The sequence below is a fragment of the Podarcis gaigeae genome, assembly GCF_964106915.1.
Source record: "Podarcis gaigeae genome assembly, chromosome: 8".
In the NCBI taxonomy this organism is placed as follows: domain Eukaryota; kingdom Metazoa; phylum Chordata; class Lepidosauria; order Squamata; family Lacertidae; genus Podarcis; species Podarcis gaigeae.
The window spans coordinates 42,773,028-42,795,047 of NC_139684.1; the positions used below are offsets into that span (position 1 = coordinate 42,773,028).

The 22,020-nt window shown below is 46.7% G+C and overlaps 1 protein-coding gene and 1 long non-coding RNA gene across 8 annotated transcripts in view; one reads left to right on the forward strand and one right to left on the reverse strand.

The window, feature by feature from the left end:
* The window catches only part of PMFBP1 (polyamine modulated factor 1 binding protein 1), an 81,810-nt gene extending 70,051 nt beyond the window's left edge, over positions 1 to 11,759 (reverse strand). For all 7 annotated transcript variants that reach the window (XR_014567386.1, XR_014567387.1, XM_083752194.1 and 4 more), the window contains exons 1-2: positions 11,624 to 11,759; positions 11,298 to 11,425 (exon numbers count right to left, since the gene is read on the reverse strand). Coding sequence is in view for 5 of the 7 variants with exons in the window: in XM_083752194.1 (XP_083608320.1) it covers positions 11,298 to 11,425; positions 11,624 to 11,660 (165 nt within the window). In the remaining 2 variants the exon portion in view is untranslated. The remainder of the gene's footprint in view (positions 1 to 11,297; positions 11,426 to 11,623) is intronic.
* A 1,094-nt stretch (positions 11,760 to 12,853) lies between these two features.
* LOC310850614 lies at positions 12,854 to 18,389 on the forward strand. Its single transcript, XR_014567391.1, has 3 exons — positions 12,854 to 12,993; positions 13,990 to 16,076; positions 16,492 to 18,389. It is a non-coding gene; the product is annotated as an uncharacterized lncRNA (long non-coding RNA).
* The last annotated feature ends 3,631 nt before the right edge of the window (positions 18,390 to 22,020 follow it).

Consider the following 22,020-nt stretch of genomic DNA (forward strand, 5'->3'; position numbering starts at 1 on the left):
ACCTGAAGAGAAATTGTTTCAATTAGCCTTCATGGATCGTGAATCCTACCAGCTGGGTATTTTTAGACAGAAGAGACAAACACATTCCTAAGCAGTGCTAATGTACAGATAGGATATGTGTAGAAGGTCACTTGAGCAAAGCTATAGTGCGTGAGCAAGGAAAGTTACACCTTCAAAAAAATGAGGAATACTGATGCAGTTGATGCCATACGAGTTCAGGTGCATAAGCAAACATGTGATTTGGAAGACAGGCTAAAGTACAATGGAAAACAGCCTCCACAGAATCATTTCTTGTCTAGCCACAACTCTCCCTCACTGTCTTCACCTTTCCTGCCAGCCAAATATTTGTGGTGTTAGAAGCCATAGCTACTTGTCTCATCACAGACAGAAATGGCAGGAAGAAGATGCGACCCTGCTTCTATACTCCATTTTGTAGAGCCCCCTTGACAGTTGCCCACCTCCCCAAGGGTAATCCTTCGTGTCTCTTACTGATAAATATACATACATAATTGACACCCCACACATTCAGCATCAATGTATGTTCCCATAAGAGAAGCCCTGCTGGATCAGGTTAAAGGCCCATCTGGTCTAGCATCTTGTTCTCCCAGGGCCCAACCAGATGGCCCAATGGGAACTCCAAAAGCAGGACCTCTGCGCACTTGCGATTCCCAGCATACTGCCTCTGGCACTGAAGGTAATTAATACACAGCCATCATGGCTAGTAGGATAAGTCCTCCAGGAGGTTGTCTAATTCAAGTTGGTGGCAATCATCACTACATCCTGTATCAAGGAATTCCATCATTTAACTGTGTGCTGTGTGAAAAAGTAGTTCCTTTTGTCTGTCCTGAATTTCCCAACATTCAGCTTCACTGAATGGCCTTTGCTGAAAGTGAAATCCATCTTTTTCACTTTATCCAATATATAATTCAATATACCTCCTTCATATCTTCCCTTAACTCAAGCTTTTTTTCCAAACTAAAAAGGCTCCAACATTGCCACCTTTTTATTCAAACCTTCAATCAGTGCTACTGACGGCCCATGACAGAAACACAATATTACATGTGTGTTTTTTAATCTGCAAGGGAGTGCTGAAGCACCTGAGCACCATGAGCTGGCATTGGGGAGAATCTGGCCTATGGGGAAATCTATGCAAAGCCTCTGCCACAGGTTAGGCATGACTGGAGAATCCTGAACTTTGCCACATCTTTCAACAGTTCCAAACTCTGAGAAAAAGATGCAGCTCCTCACTTGTATCCTATGGAGGCATTGGCAGTTTCTTATTCTTGCCTGCCAGTCCTATTGGAATGAAGCAGGTTCTTTGTTGTTATTTGAACTTCGTGGGAGAAAAATCACTCGGTCATTAGACATCTCCAACTATGGTCAAAACACAGCAGGCCAGAAGTAGCAACAGATTTATTATTACCGCAGTACAGGAAAAACATTTTTTGTCTGTTACATGATCCAGTTAATTACCCATGCAAAGCAAAGCTACTCTTGGCTTCAGCAGAAACTCCACATATGCCCCCAGGGATGTTAAAAGGAGGTGTTTTTAGGGGGTGGGGAGGAAAACCTCAGGCTCGGAGGACTAAGACTCACAAGAGTCCCTTGAGTACTGCAAACTTTGGGGCTATCTTCCATGGCTTCAGGTTCCCTATGACAATAATCATGTCAAAATCTCTGGAAAGAGATGCAAAGTGTCCCCAGATACTTTGGATGTGGGAGGGTGGGAAGAGAAAGGCCTCCCCCTCTCCCATACAGAATCCAGAGCTGCAGAGTTAGGGCAGACTGTTAAAGGAAACTGTCTGGGAACAAGAGTGCCACAATTGCAGTAAGCACACCAGAGGGAATGGAGAGGGCTGTTCTTCCTGGACTTGTGCTGCTTCCCCAAAAAATTGAGGGAGGGAGAGATCCTTCTGGCATGCAAATGAAAGTCATGAACAAGCTGGATATGGAACCTTGAACTCCAAGAAACTGAAGGGGAATCCCTAGGAATTCCCAGGCATTAGTACTCATATGTAAGTCATAAAGAACAGGGATGCTTCAAACTCTATAATTTATGATGTGACATAGTAGACTTGGACTGGACGGGCCCAAATTCAAATCCTGGCTCTTCCACTGCCTAACCTGCAGCACAAAGTTGTTGTAAGAGGGGGAACCATTTAAGTAACCTGGAGCTCCTTGGAGGAAAGGTGGAATAGAAATATTAAAAATAATTAACTACAAGTAATTAATTACAGTGCAAATGCGAAATGTAGCCTAGACTGTCATCAGCACAGACAAGTCCAAGCCAGGCTACTGGGCGGTCAACAAGGGGTGGAGCAAAAGACTTTGCACTCTGTAGATCTGAGCATCCACCTCTGCACTCCACCCCACAAACTAAAATGGTACAGCCATGATTCTACATAAAGACACTGCAATTGCTCCACTTTCTCCGGAAGAGAAAGAGGGGGTGGGGCAGAAAGGGCTCCATGCAGAGGATGATGAGGACAGGGCAAAGAGGGAGGGACTCCTTGGTGGTGACACCGCTGTCCTATAAGGCAGCTCACTCTACACCAACTTCAATGTCATTTTGGCACCAGATGGAAATCTATTTGCTTCCGTAGATCTTTTAACAAATCATTGTGGCTATTTTACATTGCTTTTATCAGATGCCCTTTGATTTTATGGTTTTGGTGTTTATGTATTTGTTTTTCTTTTTATTTGAAAGATATCCTGGAAATATTGTACTGAAGGGCAGCCCATACCTTCTAAAAATGAAACAAATAAATAAACCCACAAATGAGAGGGGGCGTGCATTAGGGAGGGATCTGTGGCAGCCAATCTAGAAGGAAGCTGAACTGGAAAATCTGCAGGGCCCCCTCTCCCCAGCACCCATCAGTGACCAAAACCAGACTCAAAGGGATGCAGATAGTTCCAGTGTTTTGCATACTGGGGGCTGAGCAAGAGTCCACAGAGCACCAGCTTCTGAAATCTACTTGTGAAGCAAGATATTGGCACCACATGGAAGAGAGATAAAACTAAGTATGCTGGATCCTGTTAGCCCAGCCACTGGATGAGCTGCTGCAAAATTCCAGCTACAGAGGCAGATTAATACAAAAACAAGAGAAGAACAGCACAGTTTTCACTAAGGAAGCCAAAGATGAATTCAGTGAGGAGGAGAAAAGGACATGAGAGGGAGAGTCTGTGTATTGTGAGCAAGGGAGTGGGGAGGGAGAGGGAACCGAGGCTGATGTGCTGCTGAGAAAGAGGGCCAAAAAAGAAGAGGGTCAGAGGGAGACACCAGAACCATCAGCATTAAAGAGTAGCAACATCCAGAGCCAGAACTTCAAGACCTCCTCTCTCAAGAACCAAAAGCAGCATTGCCCACCAAACATCTGCAGCTTGTTAAAACTACGAGGGACTGCGACAGCCACTTGCCAAGAGCGTCAGAAGAGTACGGCTTATTGCAGTTTCTCTAACTAGGGCACAGAGATCTTCCTGACAGCCTTTGGAGCTATGGGCAGCTGTGCAAGCAGAACGTGGGACAACACACTAATACTATTCCAGCCTTCCTTTTCAGAAACCAGAGGTTTCACTCTGCGTGTGTAAAAGAGACAACAACTTCTTGGCAACGGAAGTAATGTGCTGGCAGTACAGAGCTCTATGCCTGGCTAACACACCTCCAGCTTGATCGTCAGTCCAACTGCAGCTGAGTCTCTGAGCCTGACTGATCTCATTAATCCAAGTAATCTTCTACGGAAAGATCAAATCAGCCTGGAATGCCCATCAGTGGCCAAACAATGGAGCTCTTCAGAAATTTCAAAGCCACAGGAGCATAAGAAGAACCCTTCTGAATTTAAGAAAAAAGGCCCTGCACCTTGAATTGAGCTCAGTAATTAACTGAGAGCTAGTGGGACTGTCTTAACGTTTTTTTGGGGGGGGGAGGGAGGGGGAGGGAGGGGGAGAGAGAGAGAGAGAGAGAGAGAGAGAGAATGAATGTTGTCACCCAGCCCAGGTCAGCAGTTGTGTTCTGAAGTAGCCACAGTTTCCAAATTGTCTCCAAAGACAGCCTCAACAATAACGCATTACAATAATACTGTTTTGAGATTTCCAGAGCCTGGATGACTGGAGGGAACGGTGCAAAGGGGCTGTAGGAGGCCACAAACCAAAGCTTGTGAAAAGTACTCAGAGCTACTGAGAATAGCTGTGCTTCCCGAGTCAAAGCTGGATATGCAAGTTCTAACTGCACTCCTGATATTTATCAGACACACAGATCAGGCCAGAACAGGCTGAATATCACATCCTTGGGCAGGCAAACCACCCACAAACAGTATCTCCATCTTGTTGGGATTGTATCACTGGGTTTTTTTATGTTTGTTTTCTTGTGGTTATAGTAAATGTTTGATAGAAAGGCCAAGGGTGAGAGACCTGTGGCCTCTCTCTGCAGATGTTATTGGACTCCAGTTCCCCATCAGCCCCAGTCAACATGACCAATGGTGTGCTCTGCCACTGAGCTCCAGCCTTCCCTCATCACCCTTGTTACTTTCCACCAAATAAGAGATGCTGAATTTTGCCCCAATGCAGACAAAAAGAAGGTTCAAAAGAGACCCAACCAGTATTCTGGATCTCTATTTTCCTTGTCTGCTGCCCCCTCTGGACAGGTTTTAGTCGTATGTCCAAAGCCTGCAAAACAAGTTTGAAAATAAATTGACAGAACAAAAGGAATATACATGTATGCGCCACAGGAAGCAACACCCCTCAGTCAAACAGTTTGTAATATCAGCAAACTATTTTTCTGAGTCAGTCCATCCAGCTCAATATTTTCTCTAGTGACCAGCAGCAGCTTCCCAGAGGTTCTCAGCTTCCCAGTCCTTCCTGGAGATGCTGCTGGGGACGGAACCTGGAACCTTCAGCGTGCACAGCTTTGTGTGCTCTGCCATCGAGTTACAGCCCTCTTGTAGCTACAGCATGCAACATTAGTAAACAATCCACCAAGATCAGACTTGGTTGGAAGGAGGAGGACAAAAACAATATTTGCCAATAAACATGTCTCTACAGAAAACAGGTTACACAAGCCAGACCTTGGTGGGCCTTCCACATTCTAGCGATTCCAAGATAAACTGGTTGAGAAATTTCTACATAAAAACTGTAATTCAAGAAATGAAAAGCTTTCACGGCATCCAGGACATTTCGATCCTGCTGCTCACCCAGGGGTGCCGACTTATAAAAAATATTGGGGGGGGGCGGGGGCCCATACCGACTTATAAAAAATATTGGGGGGGCCCAAGACCTCCAAACCGCTGCTGCTGGGGGAACGAAAGCCCCGGGCTGCCCCGACCTTAAGTGAACCTGTGAGGGCCCGCCCTTTGCGGCAGCCGATTGGCTGCCGCCGTAGGCGGTGAATATTAATGAGCTAGGGGGAATCCCCGCTTCTCACGGGGCTGACGCCAGCCCCGCGAGATTGTTGATGGGTCGAGAGCCCACAACCCCACCCCCTCTCTAGATCGGGAGTGGCTTTGTTTTAACTCATTACTGAATGTATTTTAAAAGGTAACTATCGTCAAACAAGGAAAATAAAAAATACCAACATAATTTTGTGATTTTACAAAGCATAATATAACTAATAATTTTGTTAAATTATTGGGGGGGCAGAGCCCCCCCAAACGATTTTTTGAGGGGGCTCGGGCCCCCTCAGGCCCCATGGAGTCGGCGCCTATGTGCTCACCAAAATAATTTGTGAATATCCATTGTCTTCTGCTCCACAACAGTTTATCTTTATAGACTAACTTTGCAGAGTTAGAAGTATTAGTTGGAAGTAATATTATATGCTTAGACTTAGAAATGCAGGGGGTGGGCAGTACATTGACACCGCAGATAAGAATCCTACAATGTGTGGACACTGAAGACAGGGCTATCATCAATAGGCTATTTAACAAAATCCTCTACAAATTTTCAAATTTAAAAAAGAAAAGAAATATATGTTCACACAAAGCTGCCAGAATGTCTTTATGTTCTCCAAAACAGCAACAGTAAAACAGCAATAGCAAACCCTCCCAAGGAATCTCTTTTCCCAACCAAGTATTCACACAGAGAAACACCTGCCAAGGCAGGAGAAGCCAGTTTAGAGAAAGGTGGGGTGGTGGAAGAGGAAATCTTTCAGCACTTTCCTAACAGAGATCCCAAAACTAGCTAAGAAAAAAAAATAGACTTCTGTGGAGCTTTGCAGGAAATAATCAAAGCTGCCTCAGTAGCAGCATCTTTGTGCACACACTTTTTACTTGCAACAATTCCCACAAAGAAAGACCAACTGGGGGGAATCTCTGGCCCTCCTTGTGGTGGGGCACTCATTAAGCGCAGCAGTAGTTCTCGTTTTGCCTCCTAGGCCTTTTCCGCCCCAAGTCACACTCATCCACTTATGACATTAGCTGTGGAACTATTGGGAAACTTAAAGTGCACTCCTGGTTGTTTCTTGGCAAGTGGGGCATGTCACTGGGCTTTTAAAATTTGGTGGTAAATACAAGCACCGCCTACAGGGCATTTCACAAATGGGGAACCACCACTGAAAAGACTCTGTCATGGGTCAAGCCCTAACAGACAAACTAAACAATAAGACCAGACAAAAGAAGGAGGCTTTGCAAGGCCAAGTGGTTAGGTGGCAAGGACAGGCTTAGAGTTCCACTCCCTACTCTTGTGCATCCCTTTTGCTGTTAAAATCAGGATGCATCCCACTAACAAAACAAAGGCTGGCCTCTGTTCTGAACGTGATGCGTTTTCCCCCCTGTAAGGCCTAAACACAACAGCTGCAAAGCAGTCCAAAGGATGAGTCCCTCAAACCAACACAGCACTCCTAAGTGCACCTGCACAGAGGACAACATAATGAAAAAAAGGAGCTGCTGGCATCTGGCTGGGGGCAGGGGATCAACAGGAAACAAAGGGATGACAAAAGACATTCTGTGCGCTAGCTCACTCCAGAACTCAGAAGCTTCAGATGAACCAATGCCAGTTCAGAGCAGAAGCCCAGATTTCCCAGGGCTTGTGTTGTGTTTTCCAAGCTTTAGGCTCCTGTGGCTGTTACTCAGCTGGATCCAGGCTGTCCCTGCCATGACACAAGTCCCCAACGTTCAGTCACTCAACAGGTTGCTTGTTAGGCAGGATCAGTTATACAGTGAAGGTCAATTGCCACAGGTGCGCTCTCTCTCTCTGGAGTATGTTCCTTCGCATACACTCTGGGCTGGAGTCTCAACAGGCATCTATACAAAATCCTTAGATTGACACAGCACTGCCAGGATAGTTATTGCAATGACTCAGTTGCGAAGGGGTTTGACAAACACATTTGAGAGGCCAACTGGAATCAAGACCCCTTCAACAGGTAAAGCTTTTACCTGCAAAGACAAGGATCAAACTACCGGTACATGTGACATCTACAATTAAGCAGCAGGAGGATGTGATGGAGAGGTGCTTGAGTCCACGCACCTTAGCAAATGCACTCTTGATCAGTTTCCAGGCCCAAAGGTAGAAAAGAGGGCTGGTGGAGTAACTGTCCAAAAGTAAAAAAATAAAACTAAGTACGTGCTTTTTCTTTTCTCTTTTTTTAAAGTAGCAAATTTAGATTTTGTAGGATATGTGCCTAAGGAGTTTCCCCCTCTGCCTCTGCAATAATTGAGCCCAAAAGCCCTTCTTCTTTCCAATCACAAAGAGCAGCTTTGCACCCCGGCTACACCAAGGAGCACTTCAGAGCAACCTCACACCAAAATGGCTGATTTCTCAGGGATGCTGCAAAGGTATTCAATAAAAAGCTTTTAAATGCATATTTTTAAACTTGCAACAGGAAAGCTTTCCTGTGTCAAGACAGTAATTCTTATAACAGCATTGATCAAAATGTCATTCTTTTATGAGTGTACAATACCTTTTAATGGCATACAACCAGCCATTAGGGTTATACCCCTCCATACAGCAGAGGCATCTTCCTGGAAAAAGGGAGCCCCCGGCCAAGGCACGGGTAAGCCAAGCACAGCCCTTTTTCATCATTGCAGCAGCTCCCCAAATGATCTTCCAGAAGACACAATATTCAAGGCACACGTGTAGCAGGGACTGGCTTTTGCTCCCCATTCTCAGGAACACACCCTGCTCTAAAGTGGCAATGTTTTGACTCTCACTGGGGGTAGTTCCACTTTCATGCAGCCTCCCTCCCTATCTTTCATCTGACAACCACTACCCCCCTCTACATTTTCTCATCCGATCTGGCAGAGGATGAAATGCCTCCTGTTTTGTTCTAGGCTTTTAGTTTCCAAAGATAGAAACTAAGTGTCTAATGAACTGCTTCTATTCCACAGCTCATTTGAAGCCCTCCAGTGCTCTGGCTCTTCAGAGATTTTTTTTAAGAACGGTATTGGAGATTGCATTTACTCTGCTTGAATGAAGGGTGAGTAGGAACCCTGGACAAGAGCGCACCAGCACTCTAATTCTCTCATCCAGCTAAAAATACCAGCGGGGGAGGGAACGGGCAGTCTCCCCATCTCCAAGACCTTTCACGTATGCTATTTGTAGAATTCAATACAGGCTGATGGCTGTCATGCAGGCACAGAGCAAAACCTCTCAATATTTTTGCACCCCAAGACCACCAAAGCCAAAACAAATAATATGCCCTTCATACAAGGCCACCTTATTTTTCAGAAATGGGCTAGTTAGTTTCTACACTGGTCATTATTTGCCAGGAATATTCCCTATCTGAACAAAAGAAAGCAGAAGGATAAGGTTTCTACTTTACACAGAAAGAGTGATGAAGAGGGTTCGAGGTACATGCAGATGTCAATGGTCACCCAGCCAGAGACTCTAGGCTCCCTCACCTTCCAGCACCCTGCTCAGGAGCCACTTGGGAGTCCGGATGCTCAGCAAGATCATAAGAACTCATGAGCACAAACAATCTGCAATGGGACCCAAGCCTTTCCTTAAAACACAGCAACATGAAGTTACAAAACCTCATATGCAAGGGGGATAAATGAGAGAAACTATGACCATGTCCAAGGAGCGTCCTTCTCTTTACAGGCCAGCATAATCACACGGCCAGCACTACAATATTTGCCAGAGATACCCACACTACACAGTTTTCAGCACTAACTACAACTGCATCCAATGCCAGAAGAAGATTGGGCCCACTGCCACATAAATATCACCTACATTTTGCTTTGGTCAGCAGGACCACACTGGCATAAACATGACAGAGACATTGACCCTTTCTTGACTCTCCTTTGCTGAGCAAGTCCATAATGGCAGGCAGCTGTTTGCAGCAGTATTGGTGGGGTGAAGGCAGCACTTGAGTCAACTCACCATGTGATTATCACTCCTACTAGTGGCAGAGGAAGCACATGAGCCATGCAGAATACAAAAATCCCATATTTGCAGAATGGAGGCCTCACCAGGAGGTGGAATGAGGCTGAGAGCAGAACTGGCTGTCAGTTCCAGGATCTTTTGCTCTTCTTATGTAGTTAATAGTTGTTATTAATACCTATATGTGTTGTCTAAAATGATGATGGAGTATTAACAATCCTATCCTTAGTTGTATTTTTTCTCCATTGTTTATGAAAGTGTTGTAACTTTGCCTATTCTCATTCTTAATAACTCCTAGCAATATTAAAGCTGCACTCTTTTGAGGCTTGGATTATACTATATTCTACTTCTTACGTTGTGCATATCACTTTATAAGACTTTGACTAAATGTGCTACAACATTCAGAGAATCCTAAACGTGAAGGTGAATGAAGTGTTTAAATTGAAATTTGTTATGTAAAGCTTAATAATTATTTTTTTTTTAAAAAGTGCTACAACAGTAACGCAGCTTTTCTTTGCCTCCACCCTGTTCTGCTTGGCATCCAGCCTGAAGAGTGTTCTAGAGACCTGGAAACTTGCACGTTATTTTGCGACATTTTGGCTGCTCAAATAAAATTTTACTTATGGACCAAATATAGCTACCTTTATTATCTCTTTCCATTTCCCACTTTCTAATATATAAAAAGTGCCAAAAATGGCATCTGGGTAATTATGTGTGCCAAGCTAGACAACTCAGAAGGAAGTCTGAGCTCTTGTGGAAAGTTCCAGCTGCCCTGTCAGCACTCAGTGGCAGAACTTCTGAAAGAAGTGGATCAAGGGGCCTGGCTATAGGGTTGCTCATGGCTTGGGGAAAATTATTACCAATTATTATTATGCTTGCTGCACTCAGATACCATTTGTCAGTCAATGTGCTGCTGTGCATCTCCACCACACAGAGTAGCCTGTCAGAAACAGTCCACAAAGGCAGAAGTACCTGAGCAGAGCTACATCCATTATCTGGAACAGTCAGTTCTAGACTTTGTCCTCCTTCAAAAACAAGACTCCTTGGAGAGCTTGATTCAGTCATCCAGATACAGCCCCTTTACTTTCCAGCAACACAGCACATGATCAGCATAACAACCCACCTGTGCCCTCAACCCTAACCCTGGGTAAGTTTCCAAGGGGCCTTAGACCTGATCCCAAGGGACACCTGGTGAGCCTGTAGGCCTCATTTTTCCTCCATGAAATAGAGCAGCTGTGAAAAACATTGCAAGAAAATGCCAGGCCCACATGGATTTCCCAGTCTGCTTCCACAGGTGCACAACCACAATCTAATTTTGGATGCAAACAGAAAGAAGATAGCCAAGAGGCTAAGCAGGTTGATCACCCAAGAACTCAATGGTGCCAACATGTCTGGCAGCTGATGGCCCAGATACACCTTGCAAACTTGATAAAGCTGTGGGATAAATAGCAAACAGTTACAACCACTGAAGAAACCAGCCACTAGTTTTGTAGGCATACCAGTCACGGGGGTATGTGTGCAGTGCTGTATTTATGCGTAAACTAAACAAGCTATAGCTTAGGACCCCAGTCTCTTGGGGCCCACCAAAATATTTAAAGGAAAAAAACCTGGTTGTACATTTCCAAAATATATGATAAACAAATAAAACCTACATACAGCAACAGTGTTTTGTGTTTTGTAGGCTCCTATGATGTATTAAATGGGCCACGCTTGCTAGCCTGCTCCCTAAAATATCACTGGTTTGCTCATTTCTAACAGCAACAATTTGTTGTTGACAAAGGACACCTGGACATAGAAAGGGCCCCATTACCTTCAGTAGCTTAGGGCCTCATCAAACCTAAATCCTGCCCTGTATGTGTGTGTCGGGCGCCCACTCCCTTTGGGCAGTGGAGGGCGAGCCAGCAGTACCCTAGCAGGAGGGGACAGGATGTTGCTGGGGGGACACCTCCTAGTACAAAGGGAGACCTAATTAAGGGAAAGAGGGGAGATACCTTGCGAGCGCCTTCCGGATTCTCCTCCAGCTGGATTCCCACGCAGTGCAGGCGCTCTTGGTAGAGGGTGCGGAGCTCTCCAAAGAGACGCTTCAGGGCACGAGAGGCCAGAGGGCGGCCCAGGCATTCTGCCGGGGAGAAAGGCGGCCATCAGAACCGGGAGACGGGGAGAGCCGAGGGTGGGGGCGCCTCCTCCTCCTCCAGACCCCGCCCTTGTTCCCCGGTGGACACGAGGCGTGGGATGGGAGGGGTCCGCGAGGGATGCCTTTGGGGGTGGGGCTTTCTCGGAGGGGCAAGGGGCGCGTTCCCTGCTACGGCCTCCTCACCGCAGGCCTCTTCGCGCTCCGGCGCCTCCATCTCCATCTCTTGCTTCAAACGGGGCCGCCGCTAGTCCTTCTCCCCGCCCACTAAGTGATGGGCACGCCGCTCGGCCAACTGCGATGGAGTGCCGGATCTGGGCCCGCCTTCTCCCCCGTCTGAACCCAATCACCGCTGCCTGGGGCGGAGAGCCGCGCAACGGACCTCTCCGAGCTGGAGTCGCTCTACCTTGCTGGCACCTGGAAGGCCGAAAGCGGCTTAGGCGATTGGCTTTTGGTTCTTCCTTCGGCCAATAAGGAACGAGGTATTGCAGGCAAGCTCGGCAGACGGGAGAGCGGCCGCCGGTCACCATGGCGACCGCGCGGTAGAGGCACTGCGAGGGGGCGACACGCCCCCTTGTCTTACAGGCCAGGGGAGGAAGGCCGGTGTGGCAACCCGGCCTTCCTCCCCGCCCCAAGCCAAGGGCCAGCCCTGCCCTTTGCGAAGCGCCGGTACCTTCGGGCAGGCGCCCGTGAATGCGGACTCCAGCCCCGCGGGGAGCACACACAGGCACCGGACCTTTCTGGGGGTCTTCAGGTCCCGCTGCTCGAGCGCCTGCTGGGCTCGTACGGTGAAGCCGCCGCCAGGCGGGCAGGATGATCCGGCCGCGAATGTTGTGTGGAAGTAGACTGCCATTGGCCATGGAGGCTCCATTGAGATGCCAAGGCTAGCAGCGAGGTTGGAACTCCGCCTCCTCTTTTCATGTGGGTGGGTGTCCCGCCCCAGCGAAGGCAGCGGGGTGTGGGTTTTGCGGAGGGCGGCGCTTCCTCCTATTCATCCTAAATCCACCCGCAGTCAAATTTATTTAATCACAACCCCCCTCCTGCAACAGTCCAAATATGAGAGAAGAAGGAAAAGGTGGGCCCACTTTCCTTCTCTGCACTGGTGCCTCTTGCTCAGCAGTCTCGGTGTCCCCAGAGTGGTCAAGCTGTTGCTTCTGGGAAACCGCAAAGCAGCCGGACATCTCCTTGGCAGTCATGGATGCAAATGCTGATGGCATTAAAAGAGGATAAGACTAAGGTGCTACTGGACAATTTTTTAAATAATAAATAAATTATTTCAATTGCATCAGACCAACACAGCTACCTCCCTGAACCATGGAAGAGGATGAGGCTAGCCACTAGCATTGAGGAGAACCAGGTTCTTCCTCTACAAATTGAGGCAGTTTGCTTTTCACAGGGATTACCAAGTGGTGGAGATAATATTGCATTCAGACCTTGCCCTTCAGAGGCACCACACCTCTGATCCTAGAGGTCCTAGACACAGTTATCATGACTATAAGCACCAGCAGCAATATGACCAGCTGCTACCAACCCCAGCAAGCATGACCAATGAACAGGTATGATGGGATTTGTAGTCTGACAAGTTTAGTCAGCCCTATTGATAGCAGGTTAAATCTCTATAGCTAGCAGGAGAGAGCTGGTTTAGTGCTCTTGGACAATGTAGAGCAGGTGTGGGGGAGAACTCTGGCCCTCCAGATGTTGCTGAATTACAACTCACATCATCCCTAGACATTGGCCATGCTTGCTGGGGCTGAAAGGAATTGTAGTTTAGTAGCATCCAAAGGTTCCCAAAGCCTAGTGTAGAAGCAGGTTGAGTAGCACTGAACCCATTCACTTCAGCTGAAGGAGCAGCACATGCAGGAACCCATTTTGTATGTGCAGCTCTACATCCCATAATAGGCAAACTCTCTACATTAAATTTGCTACCCATTGCTTACTGCCATGCTGATAGTCTAGGTCCTGGGCCCTCCTGACAACAATGCCAAGTCTTCCCTGCCAAGCTGCCTTCTGCTTTACCTTCCTCACCTTCAGCTGTATTGTGCCACAGAACATGTGATGCTGTGCTTGGAGGGCACAACAGTTGGCATGTGGCCTGAAGGAACTGGAGTTGTGTATGCTTTTCAGTGCAGTGCAACGAGCTCGCCTGGAATCTCACCAAGCCAAGGAAGGCCAAATGCTGTTAAGTGAGTGGGGCTGGGTAGAAATCAAATCCTCTGCATGTGGCTGGTTCAGAGGATGAGAAACAGGAAAATCTTTTTTCAGAGCAGAAGCTCAGACAGTGACTGACTCTTCTGGAACAGAGGAGAGAGAAAGGACACAAAAGAGACAGAGGGGAAGCTTGGAGAGCAACTGTTCTCAGTTAATCCAGAGCCCCCCAGTAAATAAATTTGTAGGCAGTTAATAAATTACAGAAATAGGGGAAAGAAGTATTTTAGGAGGCAGCTTAGTTCATCTGGAGGGTACCTGGCAAGCTCCTATTGTATGTTGGGGCGGAGGGAGGGAGGAAAGAGGGCTCTAAATTGCCTTTCAGCTCTTTTAAATTATTTCTGCAGATCTTATTACAGGAGAGAAGCGGCTGCAGAACAACCCGGAATTCCAGCAGCCAACTGCCCACCAGACCTGTTATGAAAAAGTAGAAAGTGCATATATAGCCCACAAGCCTGGTGGAGGCAATAAAAGATGCCTTCGACTTCCATTCATCACTTTGTCATCTTCAGCTACATTCAGATAGTGGTTAGCAGAGCTCACAACATGGGCAAATTAACACATACGAGTCCCTTGCCGGCTTCCTCCTCTCATAGCTTCCCACAGGAGATATATATTCTATTTCCATGGCTCCTGCCTCCTCTCCTCTTTGGGCCCCATCCCAGATGGAAAGAAAAAAGAACTGGATATGGGTATGAAATGGGATGGGGGTGAAGAAAGGAGAGTGTGTCACAGGCAGTAGCAGTAGCAGCACAGCCAAGGGGCTGTACAGTTGCTATGAATTATTGTGGTAATGTGACACAGCTTTCCCCCTCCATCATACTGAAGCATGGTTGCTTTTGGTACTGAGGGGCTGAGAAGTTAAGAGATCTGCCCTAAAAGATTAGGCAGTGCAAAGAAGACAGCTTTGCCCTCAAACCCTGCTGCTCATAAGATGCCTGGAGGCACCTAGGTGGCTGTTGCTGTCAGAACAGGGTAGTGGGCTAGGTGGACCTTTTGTCTCATCCCATACAACTGCTCTTACATTCTTATACCCAGAGTATCTGTTGTGGATGTTGCAGAGGGTGCAATGGAAACATAACAGCTGTCCTACCCTGCCTGCAGCATCAACTCTGGTGCGCCACTGCTCCCAAGAGCCCTTTTCTGTTCCTTCAGGGAAGAGGACCAACCTGGATCTTCTACTCTGTCCCTGAGCTCCAGCCTCTTGCCTGGCCTTGAATAGCTGTCTGTCAGTGGCAATGCTGAGAAACTCAAAGCCAGTCTCCAAGAAATTCATGCCCCAGGTCTCTAGGGGCACAGCTGAGTTCCTGGAGATCACACAAATCATCTGGGATCTCATCTCTTAAACTTTAAATCCACTGCCATAAGATATAAATAGCTTGGGCACAAGCCAATGTAATCTACCCTTCCACTGTGCAGTGTGTATATACATGGACACTAAAAATAAACTACAACACAGAAACTGATCCTGCTGGATTAAGACAAATTTGGATTTTAATGCCCAGCTTTGCTCAGAGTCCTAGAGTTCAAGGGTCGATATAGTAGATTTCAAGAAGGGTATAGGTTAGTCAAGCCTCAACATTTTATCATAATAAACCAGATGTGGACAAAACACCAAGTTGAAGCCCATAAATCTATTACAGTGAACTGTCAATGTCCCCCACGGCAGGGTCATTTGTTAATTCATAGCTGGGTCTCTTTTTTCAACAGACCTTGTAAACTCTTTCCTGAAACATCAATAAACCATCTGCTTTGACTAGTTAATCAAATGACTTTATTCAGTCCAAAGCCATTTTTTCCTAATAAAAACAGAGTATTTATCTCCACGGCTATAAAAGAGGATTGTTTTCAACTATTCACTTATAGTTAAGAAGCACATTTAGTCTGGATTGATTTCCAATGCCTTGGTCATATCCTGTCACTTTCCATTTCTTACACACAACATCTCAGTTTAGCTACTTAGCAGCAAAAAACACACAACCTAAATTGGGGCTGGGCACCAGTTCAGGGAGGCAGAAAAGTTCCCATCAGGATTAAGAGCGGCATTCTCTGACAAGCAGTAGAATGACAGGTGTCTCCTGCGCCTGTACGTCTTTCACATCTGGCATTCTGTTGCAGGGGGACCCAACTCCTCTCCTGGGACTGGCTTTCTAAGGAAGGATATGTGCCCCAGAACTGCTCTGTAACTACAAATTCAATTGCAAAACAACCAAACTGCTCCCAGTTGCACTGAAGCAACCACGTGCTTTTAGGGATCATAACAAGTACATTAACTGCCCTTGTCTGTCTAGCAGAGCCCTGCCTTTGACAGTGCCAGGAAAACAGAGTCTTGGAGCCTTATGCCATTGGAGGCACCTGGTACAATCCCGAGTTCAGCTGCCGTACTCACTGTGGGGCCAATTCCTGGCCTCTCAACCCAACCAACTTGTCAGGGGTAAGTCTAAAAAAAAAAAAAAAAAAAAGGCGGGTGGGCATTCACACAGGAAATACATACAAGAATCCGGTGCCCCAGTTCTGTCCTATCTGCCCCAGTGGGGAGCAGAGGGTGAGGAAGGCAAAGTCATTTATATAATGTGCCTCTCTGCTGTGTTTCTAATGGCCAGAGTTTTTGTTCTGCTGTTGCTGGCTGCCCATGACAGGCAGGAAGCCACAGCCTCCCTTTATGCCATTGCCTTATTCAGCAATTTACATCCAGCATAAAAATCAAATATGCATGTTGCTATCGCCTCACCAACAGCAGTTTCAATTTTTGCCTTGCTGTATTCTAAATGGGGGTGGGGTGGGGCACAGATGGGCAGAGTCACTTTGCTAGGCCTGAAACTTGAATTTCTGTCTGCTTTATTGCTAAGTGGCTGGATGGGAATGGCTGAATGCAGCTTCCTAAGAAGGGAGTGCACAGAGAAGGCCTCTTGGGAGGAGGGACAGCAGCATCCACAGGGGGCAGACTCCTTGGCTTCGACTGGACATAAGAGGGTCCATTGATGGGTCTTCTGGCAGCCTGGCTCTTGGAGCTCTTGAGGAGAAGGGGCAAGCTCTCTTGAGGGAATTTCTTAAGGGAATTTCTGTCCAGGACAGCTCGCACCCCAAGACAGGACAGCCCAACAATGTTCACAGAGCTTCCCTCCTGGATTCCATGGAGTCACTGGACACACAGGGAGTTTCAGCCATCAGATCACTGCCAATTCTGAGCAAAGTGAGAAAGCATTTCCAAGGCGAGATGGGCAGCTACTCAAGCTGACTCCATGAAAAGACCCAGGAGCATCCACTCAGCTCTTATCCCCTGCTCCATGTACACACCAAGCCCTTGCCCCGGGCACCTTTGAGTGGCTCTCATCATGGTGCTCCCTCCGGAGAGTCTGTCTAGAACATCATCACCATTTTCATTTGGGGCAGCTCTTGAAGGCACAAGTGAAGCATCATTCAAGAATTTAGATTCCAATGGATTTTGGTCGTTTAAAAAGAGCAGCAATGCCGGAGCTACGCAGACAGTCCTGCTCCCCTGAGCCCTAAGGTGGTGGGGAGGAGGCGAGAGCCTGCATCCAGACACTGAAGCCCAACAAGCCGCAGGGCAGAAGCCAGAACCAAATCAAGCTTCATTTCTCTTGCTTGTTCAGCTGGCAAAGGCAAACTGCATTGCCCAGGATATCTTCTCTTCTTTTGCTTGAAGGCTTAGAGCCTTTCCCTTGGAAGCTAAGCAAGGAACACAGCTGGCTCCACCGCTGGGCATCCCAGGCCCCATCACAGCAGTAGCAGAGCTTTGGTCATCTCTGCTCCTTTGAGACTTAGCAGAAAGGAATAGAGGACTCCAGTCTCCATGATGACAGAATAAACTCCACAGGTTATTACAAATCATGGACATAGCCAAGGGGGGGGGGGGCAGGGAGGGGCAGCTGCCCCCCAAGCAATAAAAAACAATAAAAATACGGTACATAGCAGAGGTTCTGCCCCTCCTAACAAAAATCCTGGTCATGCCCATGTTGCAAATGACAATACAAGTAAAACAAAAAGCAACCCCCAGCACTGTAGGCAATGCTTATTTTGAGAATTCCCCGCTACAGTGTGCACATGTGTGTGTGCACACGTGTGTGCACTCTTAAGTCAAACAACTCCTTTTGTTCCCCTCCCTTCTTTACCCCGTGCTGAGAAAGAAGTTGCCAGGACTTCCTAATGGTTATTGTAGGGTGCAATATCTTTCTCCAGCCTCCGCACACCCCTTATCTTCTTCCAGCTGCTTTAGTGCCCCATCTCTGGGCTTGCTTTCATAGGCAGGGATGAAGGCTTCCTCATGTTGTCTACAGCTCTGTCACATTCAGCCCTCGATCCACTGCACTGCATACAACCAGTTTCAAACCTGCTGGTGTGGACAGCCTGAGGAAGGTGCCTCAGCCTTGGTGCCTGCCCATAAAAGCAAGCCTAGAGAGAGAGGCGAGGATGATGTCAGCAGGTCCCAGAAACCTTATTTGTTGTGAGATATTGGGGGTGATTTGAGAGTTTGTTTGGGGCCTGGGTAGATGGGTGGAGTCCTGGGTAAAAGCCAGGGGGCTGAGAGGTGCTGAGTGAGGAAGTGTTGTCAGAAGAAGGAATTTATATCAGTATTTATTTGTAATTTGCATTAATGGTTTTATTATGTATTTTTGTAACTTTTTTGTTTGTTTTAGTTTGCTATATATTACTTAAGAAATATTTATATATACATTGGCTGGCGTAGAAATAGTCTAAATAAATAAATTTAGACTATGTGTTGAAAGCTGAACAGCCTCTTGATATCCTTCCCCTTCCATCACTCAAGCAGAGGTTGCTCCATGGTAGGAGGAAAAGGAGTTTTCCGCATGCACAGAGGATACTCTCCAGTTGCCAGTAACCATGATAATGGAATAGAGCAACTGTCTGTGCTCCTGCACTATTATACTACTAACAGTCCGTATTTCAGAAGTAGGCAACATACTAGGGCCAGATGTTGGAAAGAAAAGTCAGGTTTTTGATGATGCAAGAATATTAGTGCTGCAGAAGTGTCTGGAATTGCCATTGTTCAAAGTATCCACTCCTTGCAAAGCCTCTAAACATTCTATGGATAGCACCTGAAGCCAAAATCGCATATAGTCAAAACACACTGGCTGCAATGGTGGGTGGGATGCCTGCTCCCTTTATTTTTGCTAAGCACATAAAGCTGACTGTGTATAAGCTAAATATATGTTTGTTGAGAGCATATCAGCAAGCAAAAAACAAATTAAGAATTATCCATATTGCTCGTAATGTCTTTATTGTGGGGGGTGAGATGGTGTGGGGGCTTCAATTAAACCGCTAGAGTCAAACTATGGCCAAGAGTGAAGAGAAACTGAGGGCAGAGATCAGCCAGGCTGCGGTTCTCAGCTGTTCATGGCTATATTGGAAATGTTTGCCTTTTGACTATCACCATCCATGCTTCACCATGTCTGGCAAAATAATTTCTCTCTCTCCAATATCAGACCAAGTGTTCCAGTAAGAAATGATAGAAGTACCTCTTTTACCCCTCCCCACACAAGTGCCTGGATCAGGGTTAGGGGGCATGCCATCTTCCCCGAAACAGGAATGAGAGACTGGCTATACTGGCAGGGTCAGCATCTACTTTGCAGGTCCAGGAAAAAGTACAAACTCATTTAGAGACCTAGTCTCATAATTCCTGTCACATCCATCTGGATCCCATTGATCTTTCCTTGCTCCCCACCCCCCACCCCGATGCTTCAGAGGCTCCTTCCTCTCCTGGCCTGTCACAAGAGGTGCTGTTAAATCAAAAAGGCAGCTTTAATCTTTCTGCTGTCTGACAAGGAGGGAGCAAAAGCTGGTGTTGGAACAAGAGCCCCTTGGAGTCAAACAGAGAGCTCCCTGGTGATGCTGCCAGCAGCCCTTCCCTTTCCCGGCTTCATGTGAAAGTTATTCATAAGCATCCTCATCTCTTCTCCATTGGTCTCACTGATCAAAGACGGGAAATGGGAAACCCTTCTTGAAAAGTTGACTCTCCACTTCCAGCTCTTAACCTGAGAGGTGGGAGGGAGGGCAGGCACTTTCTTTGCCAGCACCCGTCTATGCATTTAGTTGGGGTTTTAAATTCTTCTGCAGCCCCATTTGAAAACAAAATGAAACCCACAGTTGGAGGCAGCAATGCTTCTGAATACCAGTAGCTGGAAATCACAGGAGAGGAGAGTGCTCTTGTGCTTGAATCCTGCTTGCTGGTTTCCCACAGGCACTTGCTTAGATCACTGCAACCTCTACGTTAGATTATTGCAATGTGTTATACATAAGGCTACCTCTGAAGACAGTTCAGAAACTTCAGCTGGTACAGAATTCGGTGGCCAGGTTGCTAGGCGGGGCAAGACAGTTTGAGCATATCACACTGATCTTGTCCTGACTGCACTGGCTGCCAATCAGTTTCGAGGCCCAATTCAAAGTTCTCGTTTTGACCTATAAAGCCATAAATGGCTCAGGACCACAATACCTCAAGGACCACCTCTCTCTGTATGAACCCAGCCAGACCCTGAGATCATCCTGTGAGGCCCATCTTTGTGTGCCTCCTCAGGAGAGGTCTGGAGAGTGGTAACACAAGAATGGGCCTTTTCTGCAGTGGCTCCCCACTTGTGGAATGTTCTCTCCAGGGAGGTTTGGCTGGTGCCTTTGTTATACAGTACACCTTTAGGCACCAGGCGAAAACGTTCCTCATCAACCAGGCCTTTGACTGATTAACATCCTATATCCTTTAAAATATGTTGGTGGAAGGGGGAAATTGGTTTGTTTTCTTCCTGTTCTTGCTTTTATTATGTATTTTGTGTTTTTTATATTGTAATTTTATGTTGTGAACTGCCCTGAGATCTACAGATGAAGAGCAGTATACATATTTTAACAACAACAACAATCTGGTTAGCCACTGGGAGAACAGGATGCTGGACTAGATGAGCCATAAGCCTGATCCAGCCAGCTCTTCATATGAGATGGGATGGATCTAGAGAAAGTCTTGGGCATGCAAAGGAAGGAGCCACCAAGCTTTCCTTTCTTCCCCCCCCCCCCAATACATCAACCCACCATTGTTCTATTCTGCAGTGGACACTGTGAAGATAGCTGGGAATTGGGAAAACAGCTGGGTTCCTCATAAAGGAAGTTTTGGCCCACAGAAGAGATACTTAAGTCAATAGCCTCATTTAAAATATAGAAACTTCAGAAGAGCCTTCCTGCAGCTGGTTCAGAACAAAGGGGCTCATCTAGTTGTCCAGCCACCCCTTCTCATAGGGACCAACCAGATGCAAGTAGGATTTAAGTGCAACATTAGTGCTCTGCTCACTTGTGCTCCCCAGCAACTGGTGCAGACTGTGTTGGACTGTAGAGGTAGGACGTAGCCTGATCCTCCATGATTTGTTTAATGCCCTTTTTGAAGTGGTTCAAGTTGGTGACCACTACTATTTTGTGTGGTCATTAATTCTATCATCTAACTATTTGCAGTATGAACTTTCTGTTGCTTGTTCTGAAACATCTAATACTGGACAACCTCCATCAAGTTCTAGTGTTGTGAAAGGGAGATAAACCTCCATGCATAATTTTTCACATCACCTTGCCCATTATTTTTTATAAGCTAAAAAGCAGCTGTGTGTGTTTGTGCACATTCTGATTTTGACTGCAGCTGCAGCACTGGAAGCAGGATCTTTCACCCTCTCCCCATGGCAAATTTCAGTCCCCAGGACCTAAGCTGCTATTAAACCTAATATGGAAGAAAGGCTATGTTCCTGTATTCCTTTCTCTCTCTCCAGCAAGATTATTGGCTATGGTCTTTTTACTGGGGGGAGGGGGAGGATATTCAGACTGATAAACATTGTGAGGGGAGTTAAATGACACCCCTCACCTGGGTTGCATTGGGTGGTCCACTTGTGGCTCTCTGGAATCGCATCTGATTTTGTCCTAAGCTGCAGACAGCAGAAAAATGATTGTGGTGTGTGTGTACATTTCCCAACATCCTTATAGGGCAGATGGCCAAGAAGTTGGCAGGGCATCATTACGCTGCCATGGGAGACTGAGGGTTGGTAATATTTACCTTTGTGCAGGTTGGAAGACAGCAAGAATGCAAGTTGCAGAGGACTCAAAACACAATCAAACTCAATGGTGTGATCATTGTTGAGTCTACTTCTCTGCCTCCATTGCATCCTTGATGTCTTGTGCAACAGAACCAGAACCACTCTTAGAGTGGCACAGGGCCTTTCATGTTTTGGCCTAAAGGTGGCAGAACCTTCAGTAGTCTGATGTGATTTATCTGCAAGGTGTTTTGAGGGTAAAATTGCTTGTATCCATTGGTACCTGGACTCTGCTATTGCAGCAGGTCAATTTCCAGGGATGTGGAGAGCGTGGTTCCTCATGTGTAC